General features: G+C 50.5%; 1 protein-coding gene across 7 annotated transcripts; it reads left to right on the top strand.

Annotated features, from left to right (window-relative positions):
- Positions 1 to 71: 71 nt before the first annotated feature.
- On the top strand, positions 72 to 16,998 carry KCNIP2 (potassium voltage-gated channel interacting protein 2). Of its 7 annotated transcripts, none has more exons than XM_090278454.1 (10): positions 72 to 439; positions 13,316 to 13,411; positions 14,302 to 14,355; positions 14,989 to 15,113; positions 15,526 to 15,595; positions 15,772 to 15,842; positions 15,944 to 16,051; positions 16,222 to 16,326; positions 16,463 to 16,525; positions 16,825 to 16,998. In XM_090278454.1, exons 1-10 carry the CDS (start codon positions 367 to 369, stop codon positions 16,870 to 16,872), a joined length of 813 nt encoding a protein of 270 aa, XP_090134580.1. In that variant the 5' UTR covers positions 72 to 366; the 3' UTR covers positions 16,873 to 16,998. The 7 variants fall into 7 exon arrangements, with proteins under 7 accessions (XP_090134580.1, XP_090134579.1, XP_090134582.1 ...); XM_090278453.1 differs by having other exon boundaries at positions 15,505 to 15,595; XM_090278456.1 differs by lacking the exon at positions 14,302 to 14,355.
- The last annotated feature ends 5,304 nt before the right edge of the window (positions 16,999 to 22,302 follow it).

Here is a 22,302-nt window from a genome sequence, read left to right as displayed (position 1 = left end):
AGGAGGGGGCGGGGGTAGGGGGAGCCAATCCCGGCAGCGCCAAAGGAGGGGAGGCAGCGGTGACAGCCGCGGGAAGGGGGCGGGAGGAGAGAGGCGGCTCAGCTTGGCTCTGTGCTCAGCTCCGCTCTGCCTCAGGCTCAGCGCTCACCTTCTGCCCAAGCTTCCCTTCCGCTCCTGCCCCAGGACCCCCGGGTGGGCCCTAGACCCCTCCTGGTCCCTAGACTCTCAACCCCAGCCCGGACTCTCCTGGCCCCCAGCCCCAGCCGCGTGCTACGCCACCAGGGGGCGCCGTGTGAGCACCCTATCCTGGTCACCCGGCGCCCCCTCCCACGGCCCAGGAGGGACGGGAGGGGGTTGCCGGGGGCCATGCGGGGCCAGGGACGCAAGGAGAGTTTGTCCGATTCCCGAGACCTGGACGGATCCTATGACCAGCTCACCGGTAAGTCGATGGATCGGGGGTCAAGGGAGGGAGGGTAGATTCCATCCCCTCAGACCCTTATGCCTCTGACCCTGGCCAAGCCCTTACCCCACACTCTGCCCCATACCCAGACACCCTCCCGCTGTTCTGGGCCCCAGGACACGGGGGTTTAAAGCCTTGGGTCCCACAGTGGGGTAACGGGTTGGAGAGAGCAGGTGGGCATGTGGGGAGAGACAGCAGGTGTGGGCCTGTGTGACACAAGGTAGGGAGGGTTATGGTGGGAGGCTTTACGTGAGTGATCGCCTGTCATTCTTTGTGTGTGTCTGTGTGTATATGTGTGTGCCTCCCACAGCTGGTTGCCATGTGCCCTGGGCTTGGTGACAGCCAGGGTGAGTGTGATTGTATGTAGCTGTGCAATCGTCTGATCTCGTCAGGTATTTGAGTGAGGTTGTGTAGTACCCTGATGGTACTAATGAAGTTGTTTGACCATATGTTTCTGTTCTATGTACAACTCTGTGCTTTGAATACGTGCTTCTATATGAAGTGGTATGTGACTATTAGAATGTGTCAGGGCTTCACTTTATAGTGGTGTGTCTCTTTGTAAGACTTTGTGAGCTTTCTGGGGCAAGTATTTGTTAAAGTGGGTTGTGTCATGTTTTGTGATTGTGAGACTGTCAGTTATATTGGCGTTTGATGCTGATTGTGTACTTTCATGTGACGGTGTCTTCAGTGGGGCTCTGTGAGTGTCAGTGATGTGTCTTAACCTAGCTGTCTCTCTGGCTTCCTGGTGCATAAGGGGATCTTTAGTACATACCACTGCTTACCCCACATTTTCCACAAATAGCCCATGTGGACCCAAGCAGGGACTCATGTCCAGCTGCCCAGCCTTGTTCCGAGGAGCAGCACCTGGCCCCTATCCAGGAGCTTTGGTTAATGCTGGGTCAAGCCCCTCCCTCTGTAATGTACTCAGAGATCATTCTTACAACAGAAGATCCTTCAAAACCCAATAATCATCCCAGAACTTCACCCAAACCCAAAGGACAGGCAACACTTTCTCTTGCCTCTTCTCCAGACCCAGAGATAGAAGCTCTAGGCTTGGGAGGTGCCGTGAGGCCTCCCCTTGTAAGTGTCCCCCAAACCACTTTGCTGCCCAGATATCTTCTCTCCCACACTGGGGGTGGGGGGTGGGGGGGTATGTGAGACCAGTACATCTGTGCCTGTACACATTGCTGGGTTTTGGTAGGCAGATCCATGTGTTTGTGTGGGTGTTACCTTGTGTACATTTCCACGTATGTGTGTTTCTGTCTTTTATTGTGCAGCCTGCCCAAGAACTCCAACAGAGAATGGGAGGAGATAGACTCTCCCCCGTGCCTAAAACAAGCTGGGGAGATGGAAGGAGGCCATGATCCTTGTCTGTCCTGAGGAGGGCGAGGTTAAAACTCGGGGATGGGAACAGGACTAAAATGCAATGCCTTTAGAAAGTGTCTCCCTGACTCACTGGCCCTGTGAAGGTCCTAGCCGCTATGCCAAGACTCCCAAAAAGGGAAGCCCTTCTACTCAGTCAGGTCCCAGATGTGTCCTAGATGTGCCTGAGGCCTAGATGGAATCCAAAGGTCCCGTTATCTAGCTCTGCTTTGAACTGTTCTCACCACCTCAGTATCCTTGAAAGTAGTAAGGGCCCCAAGGCCCTCATTAGCACCACATTCGTCAGTGTTTGCTTCCTGCTTTAATTGAGTCTCCCATTTAATAGAATCATCCCCTCCCTACTCTGCAGTTTGAATCAGATTGACTAGGTGAAGGTGGGCAAGTACTTGTAGTAGAAGGTGCAGGAATGGAAGTGTGAGTATTAACTATGTGTGACTTGATTTCCCTGGGCCTCACTTTTCTCTGTAAAATGGGGAATACTACTTCCTGCCTGCCTACCTCCCAAGGGAAATAAAAAGGTCAAGAGGCAAGAATCATGTTCCATATTATAAGCATCCTTTCTGTAGATAGCTCTACACAGGACTTGAAAAGAAGAATTAGGACTACCTGGAGCTCTCCTTTAGAAGAAAGGTTATCTTATAGCAGGAGACAAATGGAGCTGGGACACCCCCTGAATTAAAGTGCTGGGTGCTTGGAGACGCCTGATCAGAAGCCTGAAAGGGAGTCATTGTCCTCGGTGCTGAAGAAGGGTGCGGGGCGGAGGTACGACGGGGCCATCTGAGTTCCCAAAGTATCTTCCCTGTGCAGACAGAACACTTTTAGGGGCCGGGAAATTCCAAGGGCACCCCCGCCTGGCATCTAACCTCTCTCGTCTTACCAGCCTGGCAGGGCCGCTTGGCAGTGAGGCGGGGTGGGAAAAGTCAATGACCAGCGGTAGTCCTTCCGTAGCTGGAAGCAAAAAAAGAACTGAAGAAGATGGGGAGAGAATTGGGCTGGCCAAAGGCCTGAGTGCTAGTCCCTGGGCCTGGGATCTCCAGAGTCGGAGTCACGTCCTTCTGGCCATAAATATCGTTCCCCGGACTGGGGCGCCCCCGTGTGGTCATAGTCAGCTTGCGGAGCTGAATCGAAAGAGGGATGTCATCAAACCAAGGGGCAAGATTTGCATGGAGTTCGGAGGTGACTCTTGCTTCATAAATGCAAGATTTTCAGGGAAAATTACGGGATCCCAGTCGGAGGATTGGAACTGTGCCCCTTCTGTAGGCTCTCCCAGCAGTGTAAAGACATGAGTGGGTCCTCGAAGATGTTTACTTTGGGTAAAGCCAGATGGGGATGAATCCGGGAAAGTGGTCAGGGCGGGGACTGAGGAGAGGGGGGCTTCTGATGCATTCGGCTGGCAGTCAGCGTATGATGGGAGAGTCTGTGAACCCGCTGGGACAGAGGGACACAAAACAGGAACAGCTATGAGAAAGGGATTGGGAGCCAGGAAATAGACTAGTAGGGTCACATCCCTGCCTCCCTTTTTTATCACCCCGATACACTGGCCAGTTCCTCCTCCTCCCTTCTGCTCTCTCTCCCATTGGTCCAGGAAGTATGTAAGTGTGGGAAGTTGCCATGACAACTGTGTCCTCTTACCCCTTCTCGTCTCTGCCAGAATGGAAGAGGGAGAGGTGTGACAGGCAGAGAAGGAGGGGCTGAAGAAAGGAAATTAAAGATAAGGTTCGTTCTCCCCCCAACTTCTTTTTCAAAGCCAGTGGGTGCTCCCCTCTCCCACCAGAAATCTGGAAAATATTCCCAAAGGCTATGAGAGAGTCTGCTCCGCGCCTTTGCCCCCTGCCCCACCTCCACCTCAGCCTCAGTCTAGGAACTTTGGGATCCAGTGCTTTAGATGCTGGGACCAGGACTGGTCCCCCTCGTGCGGCCCGAAGAAGACCTGGAGTGGAACAAGGCTCTACTCTCTGGGGTCCTCGTCCTGCAGGTCCAACCCTCCGGCGCCGCCCACTCGGGTAGGGGTGGAGACCCGACCACCCGGGGACTTGGGGGCGGAGCTTGGCCACTGTGCTCTCAGCCGAACCATGAACCGTTGTCCCCGCAGGTGCCGGAGCCCATTGGGGCAGGCAGCGCGATCCCTCTACCAGCTGGTGACTGGGTCGCTGTCGCCAGGTATGAGGAAGGGAGGAAGGGGCTGGACCCCTTAAAAAATGAGCGAAGTGGGATAGGAGCCTTACAAAGGTGGGGAGGAAAAGGGCCCCTCACAGACTGAGGGAGCAGGACACCCCCCCCCCCAAAGAAAAGGGTTTAAAGGGTAATACAGGAGTGGAGCTCAGGATAGGGTTCCTTGCAGAAAAGGCGGAGGAGATAGGAGGTTGTCAAGGAGGAAAAGAGAGGGAGCATTATGGTCCCTCACAATGGTGAAGGAGCGTGCAGGGCTTCTCACTGATGGCAGAGGAGGGGACTTCAGGTAGGCGAATGCAAGAGGCAAAGCCCCTCACAGGGGTAAAAGGAGGAAGCTTGCAGCAAATCAGGGGAAAGGCACAGCCCTTTAATAAATTGTTTAGTTCAATGGGATCTTAAGATGACTGGAGTGAGTGTCCAGAGGGAAAAATCTGAGGTAGGACTGGACCAACATGAACTCAGCTAGTGAGCTCATGCGTGATAGGATGAATAGACTTATGTGGCATAAGGAGTATATGTCACCATTTTGTCTGTCTCTAGGAGTCTGTTCTAAGACGGTTGTGCATACATCTCTGGGGCTGTGTGTCCCTAGGTTTGCATATCCCTGGGATTCTGTGACAGTGAAACTGCATGTACCTAGAGTTTTATGCTTTAGGGTTGGGAAGGGGGTTCCTGAGTCACACTAAGTTAGTTGTGTAGCCTTCACTAGGTTATAGTTTAGTGTGGGATTTGTGGAATTTATGATATGGGGATTATGGGTATCATATCATGGTACTGGTGAGATCTGTGCCACCTCCACCTGGGTTTCCTTAGGTCTGCCTGGGCAGAGCCCACAGAACCCAGCATCCCTCTGCACCTGGCCTGGGGAGACCAAAGCAGCCTAGCCCCCTGGCTTTCTGGGATCTGTAGTTCTCTGGCTCTCTCCATGGTACCTACTCTGCTTGAGTCCCTGGAGTATAGACAGGCCTTTCCTTCCCATTAACTCCCAAGAGGGAGAAGAGATGGGGCTGAGACAGAGCCATACTTAGAAGTCGCTTGGGGAGCATGCGTCCCCTAAGCCCACTGCTTGGGCCTCTCTCCAGTGACAGATGGCCAGAGCAAGGCGGAGCCCGCTCTCAATCATAGCAGGCATGACTTCCAGGCCCCAAAATAGCCCAAAGGCCTAGGGAGTTCATTAATCATCTGATACAGCTGGGGGCTGCTGTGTCTTCTGTCCTGGCTGGGGTAGAGTAGGGCCGAAAGACTGAGAGAGGGCTTTGGGGTCTTCACTGGCTGGGATTTTCACTGGGGGAATAAGGAGAGATGGAAATGTGGGACAGTTAACATAGGGTGGTCCCCCCCATAAGGTTTGACAGATCAAATGATAGGAGTATCTCTGGTGAGATTTGAGAGACCCAGGGAGGGTTTACCTAATGCTTCAAGGAAGTTTTCCCCTGAGCCCTCACTCACTCTGTCTCTGATGTGTTTTCATTAAGAGTTCATTCTATTGAGTAAAGAGCTAAGTGGCTCAGGAATGCTTGGGGAGGACAGACCTGGACAAGTTTCTCACAGGGCCCTGAGACTTGACAGGTCGCTCAGTGAGGAGAAAGGAGAACCTGAAAAACAACTTGCTCTTTCACTTCCCACAGACCCTTCCACTAGAGGCCTGGTTGATTTAGGACCCTGAGTCTCTGTGAGGCTGGGTCAAGGTTTCTGAAGGTTGAAGGTGGGAGTGAGAGAGGGAAGTAGAGGGTCAGGGACAGACCAAATGGCTGCAAGGTTGTCAATCTGTCCATCTGTGAATCAGCATCTGAAGTCAAAGAGATGCTGCTATGCTGCCTCTTTCAATTGAAGAGCTTGGCATTCAAGGCTCCATGGAATCCGACCCTTTGGTCTAATCACTTGTAACTCCCCTGGGTAACTAAGCTACAGTCACCGCCAGGATTCCTTGACACGCCCACATGCATTGGAGAGACAGCCTGAAGGAGTTGGCAGATCATTGGTTCTGGTTCAAGTTTTAATCCATCCCTTGTCATCTGTGCTGTCTTGGGAAAATCAATTCTCTGAGCCTCAATTTCTTCATCGGCAAAATAGATATATTACTATTCCCTCTGACCATATCAGTTATAAACACAGGAATAATAGACCCAACCTATCAGGTTTATTATGAGGACTAAGTAAGGTAATATATGTAAAGTACCCAGGACACAAAATATGCTCAATAAATGTTGATCCCTTTGTTAAGGTGGCCTGTAGACATTTTAGCGTTCCTTTAAGAGTCAGCTCAAAAATATCCTTTCCAGGTTTTGCCTGGGCTCCCACTTAGAAAGTTTTAACTTAGCTCATTTTATGCCTTGCCTAGAACAAACAGTTCCTACCAAGTGGTAGGTATGCAACAAACATTTTTTTGAATGAATAGATGGCTTGTAGTTCTCTCAGTGGGCTGTCTCTTCCTGCCCAGTGGGAACCAGAGCCCTGTTTGGTTCACCTTTGTTCCGCAGGCACCAGCTCAGAGCATGGCATTCAATTTGTGTACGTCCAAAATTTTTTTTTAACATCCTTGCCCTCTAGGAACTTGGAATCTAATTGGGGAAGCAGGATTGATCCAGAAATATCTGGATTCAAATCTGCATCATTTATCTATGAACAAGTCCCTTTATCTCTCTGGTCTTTGTTTACTTCATCAGTAAAATGGGCACACTAATCACTCTGCCTACCTCATGGGACTGTCATGAGAAGCCACTGAGAGAACAATGTTTGTGGAAATGTTTTGTGAATTAAGTGCTATGTTAAGTGCTATGGAAATGTAAGGGGGAGTCGTCGTCGTCGGCAGCCGTCCGTCTCGAGAGATGATGGTGTAGCTTCTTAAGAGTCTATCTGCACCGCCGAGAATGGCTGTGCAGTCCAACTCGGGAGTGATACGGTATCTGTCTCCTCCCGTGTTGAATCGACATCTTGTGATGACGCTGGAGTGTCCTCTCCAGTGAAGCTGAAGCTACAGAGCCTGGGCAGGGTGATATGGAGGGTCTGCTGTTGCCCATGCAGCAGACCCCCCCTCTCTTCGCAGCTGAAGGGTCCAAGGGAAAGACGGAGTCAATACAGCTTGGCTTCAGGTGTGCCGCAGGAGTTGCCGGTGTTGACTACAACGTCGAACCGCCTTAGGGACTCCGGCTCCGGATTTTCTGTCGGGGTTTACTCCCTTAGCCTTTCCCCTGAAGAGGTATGCCGCAAGGCAGCGGAGGTTTTTTGGAATCAGAGTTTTCCTTCTCTGATGTGCCCTGACTGGAAGATCGAACCAGCGACACTTAGCTCGCAGGCCGACGCTCAATCCACTGAGCCAAACCAGCCAGGGGTAAGGGGGAGTAACATGTTGTTAATAAGGGTCACAAACACTTTAGCATTTACTCTGTGCCAGGAGTTATTCTATCAGCTTTCCATATATTAATTCATTTGCTCCTCCTAGCAACCATATGAGATGGGAAACCGAGGCACACAAAGATTAAGAACTCACCCATTTAATTGCAACTTAAAATTAAGAGGCAAAGCTGGGATTTGAACTCAGGGAGCCTTGCATGCTGACCCATGCTATTACCTAGCATGCTAAGCTGCCTTCTTTGATTGTTCCTACTAATAACATTACAGAGTTAGGTGCTGAGTTTTGAGGGCCCAACATTGATTTCAGTAGAAATTCAGGTATCTAGAGCCTGCTGAGAGCTGGAGATGCTGAAGGGAAGGGAATTTAAGATGCCTCCAAAGGGTAGGCAAGAGCACTAAGATAGAAGGAAAGCAGAAGCGAGGGTATTCCAGGCAGAGGGACTAGCAGGAACAAAGTCACAGAGATAGTGGGGCAGTGAGGAGGCCAAACTGGCGGAAAAAAAAGAAAATGAGACGTGCTAATGAGTGGAAGGGTATTAAATGCCAGACATGGATTTGGACCCTGATAGGAAGAATGTTTGCTGGTTTCACTTGTAAATCCGTAATCTCTGAAGTGCCAGAATCTGCCAATCCAAAAGCAGTCCCTGAGCTGACTTCTTCTCAGGAGGAGGGGAAGAGGGGAAGCAGAGGGTCAAGCCTGCCTGAGGTTGCCCTCCTTCCCAATCCTCCTTTGAACCCTTTCCAGGGCTGTTGGGTCGGGGGAGTAAAGGGGTAAGATACGGTATGAAATGGTTGCCTGAACCCAGTGGTGGTCTGTAGAACTACAAATCAGTGAATCTCAAATGAAGTAGTGGCCACACAACCCCAACCCCACAACTGGGGCTCAGACACACCCCTCCCAGAGCTGGACCAGAAAGGAGGGCTTCCTTTGGGGTCCATCCCTGGAAACTAAGCCTCCTGGGTAGGCAAGCTGTCTAAGAAGGGAGCCAGTGTAGTGTGCTGGTTTAGGGCACAGCAGGCTCACAGTCAGACTGGCTTAAAATTGAGGCTCTGATACTTGCTGATGTAACCTCCTTTTGCCTTAATCTTGACACCTGTAATATGGGGATAACAGTACCGCCTTCACGGGGTTATTGTGAAAATTCAACATAATAATGTCTGTAAGCACATAGTACTCTATCTAGCACATAGTGAGTGCTCAGTCAGCTTCAGTCAGCTGTGCAGTAACTCAGCAGCTCTATCTTCTGGCTCTCTGGCTCACTGGCTTTGCAGGCCTGTCCCCACCCCCTACACTCACCACCACCACCACTTACCAGGAAGGAGCTGGGAAGATGGGGGAGGGGCTCCAGGAATGTTCCAGGAGGTGGGGGTGGGGGGTGCTCTTGGAGGGTTCAGATTTCCCTTCCACCCTGGGCCTCTCCATCTGTTCAGTAATGGCTCCCTAGGAGCTGGCAGGGCTTTGGCAGCTACTGGGTGAGGCCCCAGACTGGAGGGAGGAAAGAACACAGTCCCTCCTCCTCTCCCAAGGAGCTCCAGTCTCTTGGTCACAAAGGGAGCCAAAATAAGTCTCCTCCCCAAAGAGCTGTGATAGAGCTAAGTAGCCCTTTTCCTGCCCAGGCTATTGGACCTAATTCTCCTTCCCTGGGCCTCAGTTTCCCTCTCTGTGGTTTGTGGGAAGAGGGTGCTTCCCTCCCTCACAGTCTCTATGGCAACCACAATCGATGTTGATAGTGTCCTCCTGACGGGAGAGGTCACTGCCTTCTCCTCTATTATTTTCTCATCCAGTTCCATGCAGATACAATTACACAACCACCATAGACCCATACACCTAATTATAGGACACATCCATATTACCTACCAGTCCTCAGACCCACGTCCCACAGTCCTCCTAAAACAGAGACACCTCACACCCTATACACACTCAGAAATATTCTGATACACTCACATGCACAGCATAGACACCCAGGTCACAGACCCCTATACACAATACACACACCTAATAGACAGATGCACAATCATGTATAGACGCATAGACACATATCCTCCATATGAACAAACGTAGGAATATACATACAAGAAAACACCCAGACACCCGTAACATATTCTAACTCATACACCTGTCACTTATATATGTGCAGCCCCCCATTTTTCACACAGACTGCCCTTCCCTGCCTTCTCGCTAAGCACAGCTCCTCCCTCTGCCCCCTTCCTTGGACACAGAGTAGCCACAGGGTGTCTGAGGAAAGCAGTCCTCAGGGACAGAGGCAGGTCACTGCCTCCCTCCTCTGGCCTGTCCTGGCCCAAATCCTTCACACCAAAAGCTCCCAAGAAGATGCCAGACCAGAGGCTGAGGTGGCCTGTGAAGAGAAAGAGGCTGTGGCTGGGAGGTTGTGGCTGGGAGGTGAGTGGGGCAGGGGCGGGGTGAGGGAAGTGGGGAGAGGGAGGAGATCTAGGGAAGGAGGCGGGGAGGGAGGCTGCAGGCGATCCTACTCACGCTGGGGAGCCTGAGGGCCAGGCAGGCCTGTCTGAGCCTCAGTTGGTGGGGGCCATGCCCCAGGCCCATCATGAACCTGGAAGGGCTGGAGATGGTTGCAGTGCTTGTGGTCCTCGCTCTATTTGTCAAGGTCCTGGAGCAGTTTGGCCTCTTTGAGCCTGTCTCCTTGGAAGGTAACCCAGGTGTCTGGGCAGGTCTGGGCTTCTGGGTGGAGGGACAGCCGCCAGCAGCATTGGGGAGGGGCTACTCATGACTGGGAGCGGGAGCAGGGACAAACAGATTAGTGATGGGATAGGGCATCTGCAGGAGATGAGGAGGGGTGCTTGGGGAACAGGACTGGGGTGGAGCACCTAGGGGAGGTGAGGAGGGAATGTGGGGGACTGGGTGTCTGAGGGAGGTGAAGAGAGAGGACCAGGGGATATGGTACTTGGGGAAGTGATGAGGGGTGCAGTGTGGGAGGTCTGGGGTATGGAGGTGAGGGGAGTCTGGGGGATATGAGGAGAGGTCAAGAGATAGGCAGGCTTATCTGGAGTAGAGGAAGGAGGTTCCGGGAATCCCAAGATAACACTAGGCTTCTAGGGAGTCCCTTTTGGGGCCAGGGGCCCACAATGGCACTGGAGATGTGTGTGATTCTCTGTACCTCCATCCTTGCAGGTATAGGTTACAGAGTGTGTGTGGCTCAGTGCGTGAGAGATACAGGGGACGTGATTGTGTGTGTTCATGTGTGTGATGAGAAAGGACAAAGTATGTGACTCTGTGAGCCTGTGGAAGTGACAGAAAAGTGATTTAAAATGTCAGAGTGACAGGATATGTGGCTTTGTCAGGTGGTAGATGTGACTGAGGGGACAGCGTGGGTGGCTGAGCCCCTTTGGGTATCAGATTGTGTACATGGCTGTTCCCAGAGTTCCCTGAGCATATACTAGCTCTATACCCAAGACTTAGGATGGGAGTGGGTTCTGAGGGACAGAAGTGGGAACACTGTGAATGAGACATAGATCAGCTCTGGCAGGAAGGAGAGGGGTGGGTCAGATCAGGTACCGTGCTTCCCAAGTGCCCAGTTCCTGTCAGGATCCAAGGGCAGAATGATCTCCAGGGCCTAGACACTGGGAGTGGGGAGTCAATTCTCCACTCCACCTCAAAGTAAACTGGGGTGAGTGATATGGGAAGTAGAGAGAGGAACATGTTCTGCCTCCCCCAGAGAGTTCTGGCCTCTCTCTCTGCTTTACACCAAGAACTATGCAGCTCCATAGCATGGCTGTTCCCCACAAGGGATAGGCAAACAGGCAAGAACCATGAGAAGAGGTCTGCGGGGGAGAACTAAAAAGATGTGAAAGGAGCTAGGGACAAGATAGAGGTCCATGAATTGCTTTAGTGTTCAGTAAGAGTAGAAAACTAGCTCACCCTCCATTCTCTGCTGCATTTATTGGGATGGGATGAGGAACAAGAATTGGTCCTAGATGAACTAGGGTTCATTCAATCTTTTTTTTTTTTTTTTTTTTTTAAGAGAGAGGGGAAGGGAGGGAGAAAAAGAGGGAGAGAAACATCAATACATTGATCAGTTGCCCCTAACTGGGGACCTGGCCCAAAACCCAGGCATTGTGCCCTGACTGGGAATCAAACTGGAAACCTTTCTGTTCACAGGCCGGCACTCAACCCACTGAGCCACAGCAGCCAGGACTCATCCAATCTTGCTTGGGTGCAATCATTTGGGCTCTAACTTACCATCCCCTTTAGACTATTTGGTGGGAAGAGGGCTCATCCAGGAAACCCAGCCTCCAATAGGCTGAAGGCAGCCCCTTTCTCTTTCTACCTTTGGAGGGGCCTAGAGGAGATTGAGTCTTGGGAGCAGGTAATAAGAAGTATGTGTGAAGAGGAGGAGGTTGGAAGAAGGGGACAACCTCCCCCCAGTCTGGTGGCAACTCTACCACCGGAGGCCCCAAGTGCAATAAGGCTTCGGCTTCGGGAAACCAGAGTCCGTGCTAATGGAGCCTTGGGCCAAGGGCCAGGCTGCCATCGATCCCCTACCCGACCCACTGCCTCCCTCCCACCCCTCCATAGCTCCTGCTAAGGAGGAGGGAGAGAGGACGTATTGGAGGGGGAGAAGGCCATGACTTCTGGGAGCGGGGACTTATCCTGACGGTGGAGACTGAATTGGGAGAATGGGGCCTGTGTGGGAGCTGGGATGCCTGAGTAACCTGAAACCAAAGAAAGTTGGGTCCCTCCAGAAATGGACTGAGGCCAACCTCAGTCTCTGTGGACTCAGGCCAACCTCAGTCTCTGTGGACTCTGGAAGTGGGTGCAGCCAGGAGACAGACACACATGAACATGGCGGGTCTCCATAGGATGCAATTAGAGCTGTAGGACATGTGTGTAAATAAGGGGAAGGGAGAGGAATTGGGATCTGTGGGCTCTGGATAGCCCCACATTACACTAAAATACTCATCTTAAGGTCCCTTATTGCCTCAGTGTTTGCTATCATTTCACCTTCAAAGAGTAGGCCATACTGGAAAGGACTGGGAAGGGACACTTTTAGGGTGGATTGGTTAGCTGATGAGAAACTCTGTTCCACTGGAAGGAAGATATTGGCACCTTGGAATGAGGAGTTATAGAAAAGAAAGGTGGGTGCCCTCAGGACAGATGGAGGTTCTGTGGGTGAAGTTAGGTACCTGAGTGCCATAGGCAATAGATCGCAATATGATAATGGGTATTTGTCATGGTGACCTTGATATGTGTGATAATATTATAAGGCCCTAGTGTGTCACTAACACATTGTATCATGATGTCCCCAGGGTCATTGCGTGTTTTTGTGTGGCTTGATCATGCTGTGTGTGTAAGATGGCCTGTATAGGTCCTCATGTATATGTGTCATGCTTTTCCTAGGTCACACTTGTATGTTTGTATTAAGGAGTTTTAGGTCAGGGTGTGTGTATATGCGTGTGTGTGTGTGCACATGTGTTGAAGCCTGCTTAATTAGGCCATTGGGTGTGAGTTACTAGGTATCAAGCTGTCACTGTATGGAATCCATCACTCTGTGACTTATCATTCTATATGTCACTATACACACCTGTCAGTATGTGTGTGTGAGAGAGAGGTGTTCCTACTCAGGCAATCCTTGGGTTGGACATCACCCTTAGAGGTCCAGCCATAATGCTGGAGGCAAGGGCACTGGGTCAGCAGACACTGAAGCCAGTACCAGCTCTCCCTGGCTGCCTCGCTGTCTCCAGCTGGGTTGCATTATGCAAGGTGCCCGAGCTGCCTCCATTGGTTTTCCATGCCTCTGAAACCCACTGGGCTCCCCGAACTTGGTCCCAGCTACCTTCGCCATCCCCCTTAAACCCTTCCCCAACACCCGCCCCCAGCCAGGGTTAATTTGTGATGGTGGGAAAGGGACAGGGAATGGCGGAGGGGCAGTGGGGGTTAATGTGCCTTCCCGGGGTCTTCTCTCTTCCCAGGCCACCCTCCAGGGCCCACTAAAAAAGCGCTGAAGCAGCGGTTCCTCAAGCTGCTGCCTTGCTGCGGGCCCCAAGCCCTGCCCTCAGTCAGTGAAAGCAAGTGCCGCTCCTGTATTTCCTGGGGCGGGGCCCGTTGTGTGGGACCAGTGTGACAGGGCGGGCCTCTGTGTGTGTGTGCGTGTGTGTGTGTGCGTGCGCGCGCGCGCACGCGACCAGTGTGTCCCCCTGATAGGGTGGGCACTAGCTGGTGCTAGAGTGAGCAGGTGTAGCTACAGTTCTCAGAGGAAACATAGGGTGGGGACATGGTCAGTTTGGGGTGCGGGGGACACTAGTGTCTGTGGGCAGTACCAGTTTGCAAAATGGGAGGGACCTGTGTGTTTGGGCGTGGCCAGTGTAGCAGGGCCCAGGCCCAAGTCGAGTGCTGTGACCAGTGTGGTGGGGGCGGTGTAGGCAGCTGTGCGGGTCTGTGCGTGGCTTAGCTGTGTTAGTGTCTGCAGCTCTGGCCTCCTGCCCCATCCCTGAGCATGTTATGGTTGTCGAGATGTGTGTCACCCATGAGGATGGAGCCCGCCTTCCACCAGATGCCAGGATACTTGGATTTTCTAATGGCAGCCTGGTTCCCAGTTGAGTGACCTCCCTTTGTCTCTAGGCCTGTTTCCTCATTTGGTCCCTGTCCAAATCATAGGCTCATACTTCATTTTTCAAGCTGTAAAGGTCCGTTTTGTAGTTATTTGAGGGTGTCATTGTGTTTGATTCCGGATCCCACTTGGGGATAGATTCAGAAAAAAACAGTGTGAGTGCCGCATGCTTACGTGCGTGGGGTCCATTTTGTGTATGTCTCGTTACGTGTGCTTTTGCGCGCGGGGCTGGAGTGTGTGCACTGTAACACGCAGGTCTGTGAGATTTGCAGTGAGTGTGAGGGATAAGGTGTGTGTCTGCAGTTGGCCGGGTTTTCAGCTTTCTTGGTGACAGTGTGCTCCCTTCAGCATTAGCCGCCCCAGCCTCCCTACGCCCCCACAGACCCTGCCCGCTGGACCCAGGTGACTTACTCTCCTGGTGGGGGCGGGGGCGATGGGGGGCTTTGGGAGAACGGGGTGGGGGCATTTGCCTGGGGACTGGATGTTGGGGGCTCGGGGTTACTGAGATGGGGCTGGGGGTGGGGCCTAGGCTAAGGCTTAAGGGAGGTGAAGGCAGGAATGGGGTTTGAATGGGGCTTGGCTGGAGCTGGGCGGGGCATGGCTCCGGCATGGCTGGGGTAGGTGGGGATTTGGGCAGGGCAAGACCTGGACTAGGCAGATCTGAGTTGGTCAGGGAAGGCCCAGAAGCTGGGATCCTCAGACGCCCCCTCTCAAACCTGTCTTTACTACTCTAATCCCTTATGGGATGAAGATGGGTTGGGGCCTTTTCCTCCAACCAGGAACCAAGGGCCCAGGGGCCAGCGCTGGGTCAGATCCCTGGCTCTGGAGCCAGGCCCGGCCTTGGGCCGGGCCTGCTGATAGACATTGAAGTTGACCAGAGTCTTGTTTGCTTGCCTTGATGTCCAGGGAACTGGCAGGCTGGTCTCCGGCATTGGAGATAGGGGGGATGTATGGATTGGTGATTGTGAAGAGGGGTCGTGGGGGCTGGGCCTGAGGCGCAGCTCTCCCCCTCCCTCGTCCCCCCTAACCCCTCAGACAGCGTGGAGGATGAATTTGAACTGTCTACCGTGTGTCACCGGCCTGAAGGCCTGGAGCAGCTGCAGGAGCAAACCAAGTTCACTCGCAAAGAGTTGCAGGTCCTGTACAGGGGCTTCAAGAACGTGAGTGCAAAGTAAGGCCAAACTGGGAGAGGGGTGGGGCCTATCCTGGACTTCTCAGAGAGGTGGCCTTTGGGGTATGAGACAGAAGGGGAGGGGTAGGGAGAATCCCCTTCTCCCTCCCTTCCTCCGCCACCCTGCTCCCCTTGGGCAGACTGAACTTCTAGTAGGAGGTTCTGGCCTGTTTGAGAAGGGACAGAACCTGTAGACTGTCAGGTTAGTTCTGTTTTTTCATTTGTGCACTGGGGAGAAGTCTTGCCTCCCATTAGAAGAGCTCCATGGTGAGCCCCTTGGAATCATAAAGATTTTGACCCTCTCTGGGAGTCTCTGGGCATGGAGTGGGGAGGGGTATGGAAGGGGAATGCGTGGAAGGGGGTTTTGTCTCTGTCCTCAGTCTGGTCTCCCCACTGCCCAGGAATGTCCCAGTGGAATTGTCAATGAGGAGAACTTCAAGCAGATTTACTCCCAGTTCTTTCCTCAAGGAGGTGAGGGGACAGGGCCTGAAAGGAAAGTAGCTGTCTGTACATCTCTAGGCTGAGTTGGGGAGAGGGTTGTGGAGGGGCTGGGAATGCCAAGTGATAAGAGGTGTTTGGGGAGCCCCATAGAGATTGGAAGTCCTCTGTTATCTGGAAGCCAAGCTTACTAATCCACTATTCTACAGACTCCAGTACATATGCCACTTTTCTCTTCAATGCCTTTGACACCAATCATGATGGCTCGGTCAGTTTTGAGGTGAGCTGGAGGAGATGGGCCAGGATCTATAAGCCAAACCCAGAGAGGAGACTGGGTGGAGGGTATCTGAAGACATATTTTCCCCCCTGCCTCCTTCCCAGGACTTTGTGGCTGGTTTGTCAGTGATTCTTCGAGGAACCATAGATGACAGACTGAACTGGGCCTTCAACCTGTATGACCTCAACAAGGATGGCTGCATCACCAAGGAGGTGTGCAAGGCAACTGAAGAGCTGGCGGGGAGGTGTAAAAGGCCCACAGGAAGGAAATGTGACCCGCAAATGCATTACCAGCAAGGGTGATGCTTGCCCTAGGCCCTAGGCCTCCTGGTTTGGAGGCTATAGGCTCTGAGGAGTGATCCTCTTCTTTTTTGGCCTAATAGGAGATGCTTGATATCATGAAGTCCATCTATGACATGATGGGCAAATACACATATCCTGCACTCCGGGAAGAGGCCCCAAGGGAACATGTGGAGAGCTTCTTTCAGGTACTTGGGACTGGGTAGGCTGGAGGGCCCTGGAGTGAAGGGAAGAAGGTGAGGTCCCCGTGGGGAACTTACCTGAATTCTACCTACCTTGCTCCTGCCATTGCTTCTATTATCCCTCTCAACTACCTTTTTGCAGAAGATGGACAGGAACAAGGATGGCGTGGTGACCATTGAAGAATTCATTGAATCTTGTCAAAAGGTATAGGTCTCCACCTTCCACATTTCCCTGGTCTGGACTCAGGGTCTAATTCAATAATAGAGGAGAAGGCTCCTTTGCGAAGAGTATCATCTCCTTAACCCCACTCCCAGTCCTGTTCCTTCACAACTGGGGAGGCCTATCATTCCCCACCTCTGGTCTCTCTGGGTGTCTCCTTCCTCATTGCCTCTCTTTGTCTCTGAATGTCCCCATTTGTAACTCAGTGTCTCTCTCCCTGTCTCTGACAAGCTCTTTTTCTCTCTCTCTCTCTTCAATCTGCCTCCCTCACACCATGGCTACAGGATGAGAACATCATGAGGTCCATGCAGCTCTTTGACAATGTCATCTAGTTCCCCAGGAGAGGGGACTCAGTTGTCCTGGGGGAACCATGCTCTAGCCCTAGTCCAGTTGGACCTCACCCTTCTCTCCCCAGGTCTGTCCTCATCCTAGCCCTGCCCTAGGGCCTGTAGGAATCCAAGAGCCTGGGGATTTAGTGGTTCAGATCCTTGGAGCCAAAGGGGTCAGGGAATGGGCAGAGTACATCTCTTAGCCCTTCCTGCCTGACATTCAGTGCTGAGGGTGTCCCTGCTATAGGAATTAACTGGTTTTCCACCTCCCACTCCCACTCTAGAAACCACAACACTAGACAAAATTTCTCCTGCTATGGTGCTTTCCCCATCCCTCATCTCATAAGCACTTTCCCTGACTCCCTTCTCAGAGAGGTTGCTCTGACCTTGGCATTTATCAGCCTTTCAGCAGGGCCTTTGAGAGCTCTGTAGGAGGGGGACAAGAATGTAAAGGTAGAAATCTTCGGCTTGAGCCAGTGGTTAGGTCCTAGGAGGTAGCTGGAGTACAGAGTAAAAGGCCTAGAGATTGTCAGTGAGAGCTAAGGCATGCCAGGCTATCACTCTGAGCTCCACAGGTCTGCCCCCAAGCCACATGAATATGAATTCCTAGGCTCTTCGGAAGGCCTTTTCTCCTTGGAAACACCCCACAAATTTTCTATGCTCCCAGAAAAGCCTGGGTTTCTGATGCCTGGCTCATCCCTCGAATTTTTTCCTCTTCTTCGTTCCTATTTATATGGTAGTAGTGGCAGCAGGGGGATATGGGTGGGAGGTGTCCTGGCTGATTCCTCCCAAAGGTTCAGACTACCAGCATGGAGTGAGTCAGGGACCATCTAGTGGATGCATTAGAAGAAAAGGGAAGGAGGGAAACTGGCATAGCATCTGAACCAGTGTGGGGGCATCCGTTAAAATCTTTGACTTACCCAGCCTTTATTCCAACCCCCAAAATAGCCTCCTCAATTCCCACCTAGGGTCTCCTCCTGCTCTATTTAATCTACCCAGAGAAGCTCTGAACACACCTAGAAGGCAGGAACCATAGGATCCAAGTCCCACATTATCATCAGCACCCCTGCCATGCTGCCACTCCGTAATATACCTGCTTGTTCCATTAGCCAGGATCTAAGGGGAAGGGCCCCAGGGAGCTCCCTTTCCCATCAGAATGCTGTTGACTGCTTTGCATCCTTGGCTTGTCTGTATATTTTGTAAAATAAAAAATACACCAGATCCAATAAAACACAATGGCTATGCACAGGCTGTTGTCTCTGCCTTTTTGTCCCTCCTACCCCACACATACCTCATAACCTCTAACTCATGCACCTGCAGCCTTTTAGATCTAAAAGAAGGTGCCTCTTTCCCCATAGTATGGCCAACTCTTGGCAAAAGACCAAGACACAGGTTCTGGAAGGGTTGGAAACATACCTGACCTTAGAGAAGCACCTACGTGAATCTTTCTCCTTAGAGGAGACAGGGGACAGGATATTGATGTCTCAAAGACTATGCCAAACCAGCTGTCTTTTGTCTAGACATTACAAGTTGAATCAATAATTTCTAATTTACAGACATCAGTTAATGTCAAAGTGTTTTTCTTTTGAGGGTGAGGCATTCCCTTTAGTTTCTAATGAAATTTTGTTATGTAAACATCTCAACCTTTCCTCCAGTATGGACATACATTTGTGTTTATACTCCAGCAAAGAACGATGAGGAATCAGATGAAGTGGACCCAGGGCAGGTTACCAGGGAGCAGGTGACACTAGGGTAATAGGGACTTCCTGTGTGGGGCGGGAACCTTTCTTTGTTTTGTTCTTAGAGAGGTAGCCATCAGTAGTAGGTTCCTCCCATCCTTTCTCTAGGGCACTGTCATATGGTGACTAAGCTTCACCATCCATAGAATGTCTTTGGATGTAACTCAGTTTCAAGATTGAAATTAAATAATATCCTGCTTCCTGTTGCATTTGATTTTGCACTCAAACCTCCGACTTACTGCAAAAGTCCACTCTTTTCTGCCCCTGAGGAACAGTGACTAGTAAAGATGTTCAGCTTGGAAGTTCCATGGCCATCTCCCTACCAACCTGATAAAATGGCAACATATAAAGGACCAAGAGGAACACCAAGAAGTGGAAACAGTGCACCAATAGACCCTGCCTAGACCTCCATCAACTATCATGTCTTTCATATTTGAGTTTATACACTTCCTTGTTGTTTAATCCAATTTTAGGCAGAATTTTCTGCTACACAACAATCTCTAGCTATAAACCAAGGATGTCTTGAGTGAGTGTTTTTACAGATATACAAATAATTCCAACATTTATTTGTATTTCAAGATTATATAGAGGTTCCTATTCCATTCTATTACTGTACACATTTACAAGGTGAAGGGAGGGGTATGGTGTCCAAGAAACAAAAACTTACTTTCAGAGTCCATCATTTTGTCATCTGACCCTACTCACATCACACCATTATTTGCTCTTTAGGCCCTTGGGTTTCATTGGGTCACAACCCCTCTGAAGGATCTGATGAAATATATGGGCCCACTGTCGAGAAGGAAAAAAAATGCACTTTTATATTTATTTTTAATTTATTATTTTAAAACCCTCATCTGAGAATATGATCATCGATGAGAGAGAGAGAGAGAGAGGAACATCAATGTGAGAAACAAATATAGATATGCTGCTTCCCCTACCCCCACCTTATATGCCGACCAGGGATGGAACCCGTGACCCAGGTATGTGTCCTGACCAGAAATCAGACCCGCAACATTTTGATGTACAGATGACGCTCCAACCAACTGAGCTGACCGGCCAGGGCTCCATTTATTTTGGTATCCCTTAAGCACATCTGTGAGCCCTAAGTTAAGAACCTGTGATCTAGTCTATCTTTCAGCCTTCCATTGTACAGAAGAGGAAACGGGTACATTTATAGGAGGATTGAGACTAGATCCAGTCCCCTGTCTCTCTTCAGTGGCCTTGTGGCACAGTAAAGATCTGTGTGTGAAAAATGGATACTGTGTATGTCATAAATAATCCAAACAAGTTGACACTGTGACAGGCTCTCATGGTACCCTATGCTTTTCCTGCCTGGCACTGCTCAGTTTGTAATTACTGTATATGTTTATTTGAGTAATTGTCTTCTTTGATACACTTGAGTGGCAGGATCTAGGTTCATTTTCCCTCACCATCCTATCCTTGCGGCCTGGTAAATAATAGGCACTCAGAAATTATTTGATTGGATTAATTAGTATGGTGAGTTTGTGTATATAACTGGGTTAAGTATGGGAACATTCTTTATATTTTAGAGTAGGTCCAAGTTTAAGGGAAGTTGAAGTCTGAAACTGAGAATTTCTAGTTAAGTGCGAAGTGTCCCAGAGCCAGGACACAAAAATGGGGACCAGAAAAATATCAGGTTGGCAGTCTGTTTTTTTCCAGCCATTGGTTGGACTCTGAATGTTGTCAGCTGCTCTGTCTCAAAACACCCTCTCTTCTTGCCTTCCAGTATTTTATACATCCTGGTTTTCCTTTTACACTTCTGGCTGCCCCTTCTCAGCCCTCTCTGCAGACTCATCCTTTTTAACTGTAATTCTGTTGGGCTCCACAGCTCAGACCTGAGCCTCTTTTCCAAATCAGATTCAACCCCATGGCTTAAATACCATCTATATGCAGAGGACTCCTAAGTTTATATCTCCAGAATTGACTGAGCTCGAAGACCCATTTATCCAATTGCCTATTTGACATATTATGTGGACCTGTAATAAACTTAACATGTTCAAAATGGAGCTTTGATATATGCCTTCTCAATCTTCCCCATTTCAAGTAATGACACCATCCACCTGGTTGCTCAGATCAAAATTTTAGGAGTTTTCATTTCTTTTTCTCTGTCTCCTCTCCTTTAGTCAATCACCAATTCTACCACCAAATGTCCACCCCCTCTTTATCTCCACTGCTGTTCCCTAGTGAAAGCCACTGTCATTACTCACCTGGATTATTACTTCCTCTTCCACCTAAAGTAGCCCCTCCTTGCTGTGATTACTTTTTATCACATCACTCAATTTCTTCACTTCATATTACTTATCACAGACTGAGTTCCTGTGTATGTGTTGGGTTTGTTATGGTCTGTTTCCTCAACTAGAATGTACACTCTCTGAGAGTAGGGCCCTATTTCATTCATTCTACAAATATTTATTGTAGGCCTGTTAAACTTTGGTTCCCATTGTAGGTGTGGTATGGAGAGAAAGTGTGAGGCAAGAATTAATTCCCCTTCATGTTTGAGAGGTACAGATATGGAAGGTGGATCTCGCCTGGGCCACTGACCCCAGAGTCTGGACTGTGGCGAGTAGATGAAATCATGGCTACTTACTTGCTAGCACAAGGGTCCCCAACCTTTTTGGCACCAGCGACCGGTTTTGTGGAATGAAGGTGGGGGGAAGGGAGTGGGATGGAGGTGGAGGTCAGATGAGATTCGCTCCCAACCGGTTCCTAGGTTCCTAACAGGCCGCAGACCCCTGTGCTAGCAGAAAATTTCTTGAGACTAAGGGCTGGGGTCAGCTGGAATGACAGCCCCCAATCCCTCAAGTGATCCGCAGTATCCAGTGAAGCTGCTTATGACCCCAACTGTCATCACAGGATGTCCCTTAAGAAAATGCTTGCCATTAACCCCAATCTCAATGCTTCAGAACTAAAAAATAGAGGGACTGTAAGAGGCCCTGGAGCTCCAAGTTGGGCTACCGCTGGAGGAGTTGGGTATGAGACTGAAAAGTAAGATGGACAATAGGAAGTCTTAATCAGAATGAGACTGAGATGCTCAGTTCACATTTTTACCGCATAAGCTGAGACAGATATTTCAACATAAATGTGAAGTGCATTATGACAGGACTACAGGGAGCTCTGAGGACGCACAGCAAGGAGATCCAAGCCCATCTAGGGTTCAGGGAAGGTTTCCCCAAGGAAATTACGTTTATGCTGAGGCCGAGGTATTTCCACTTCTTCCTCATATTTCACGCTCCCCATTCCCAAACAAGTCAGGCCTTTTCATCCCTTCCTAAATTTGTACTCCGTTCCTTTTGCCTGGAGTATTCTTTTCCCTTCCTCACTACTCAGTCTGGCTAAACTCATAGTCATCCTTTAACATCTCTCAAAAGCAAAACCATCCATGGTCACCGCTTATCCCCAAAAGAGGATTAAATCAGTCCATGCTCTGCGTTCCGGCAACACTTGGGTACACCTTATAGGGTGTGTACTTGGTTGTGCCCAGCACTCCACTGTGAGCTCATAGTGGCTCAAGAGCTCAGCAGGAGGCCAGCTCAATAGGTGTCTGCTGAATGAAGGAACGAACGAACGAATGATTGAAAATTTTAAAGGGGTTAGCGACAAGCTGGGAGGACGCGGAAATGATTCAAGACACGGGTTAGCTGAACTCCTTGGGAGTGCTGTCTTCACAGAACCG

This window comes from Furipterus horrens, unplaced genomic scaffold (assembly GCF_987537825.1).
Source record: "Furipterus horrens unplaced genomic scaffold, mFurHor1.1.pri manual_scaffold_5, whole genome shotgun sequence".
In the NCBI taxonomy this organism is placed as follows: domain Eukaryota; kingdom Metazoa; phylum Chordata; class Mammalia; order Chiroptera; family Furipteridae; genus Furipterus; species Furipterus horrens.
The sequence above is the reverse complement of the archived record's forward strand: the minus strand, read 5'-3'. Positions and strand labels throughout refer to the sequence as shown.

Coding starts and splice junctions, on each gene's coding strand:
- KCNIP2 (XM_090278453.1), top strand. CDS start 367: ATGCGGGGCCAGGGACGCAAGGAGAGTTTGTCCGATTCCCGAGACCTG. Junction 15,114..15,504: donor TGTACAGGGGCTTCAAGAAC/GTGAGTGCAAAG, acceptor CTCTGTCCTCAG/TCTGGTCTCCCCACTGCCCA. Junction 16,327..16,462: donor ATGTGGAGAGCTTCTTTCAG/GTACTTGGGACT, acceptor ACCTTTTTGCAG/AAGATGGACAGGAACAAGGA.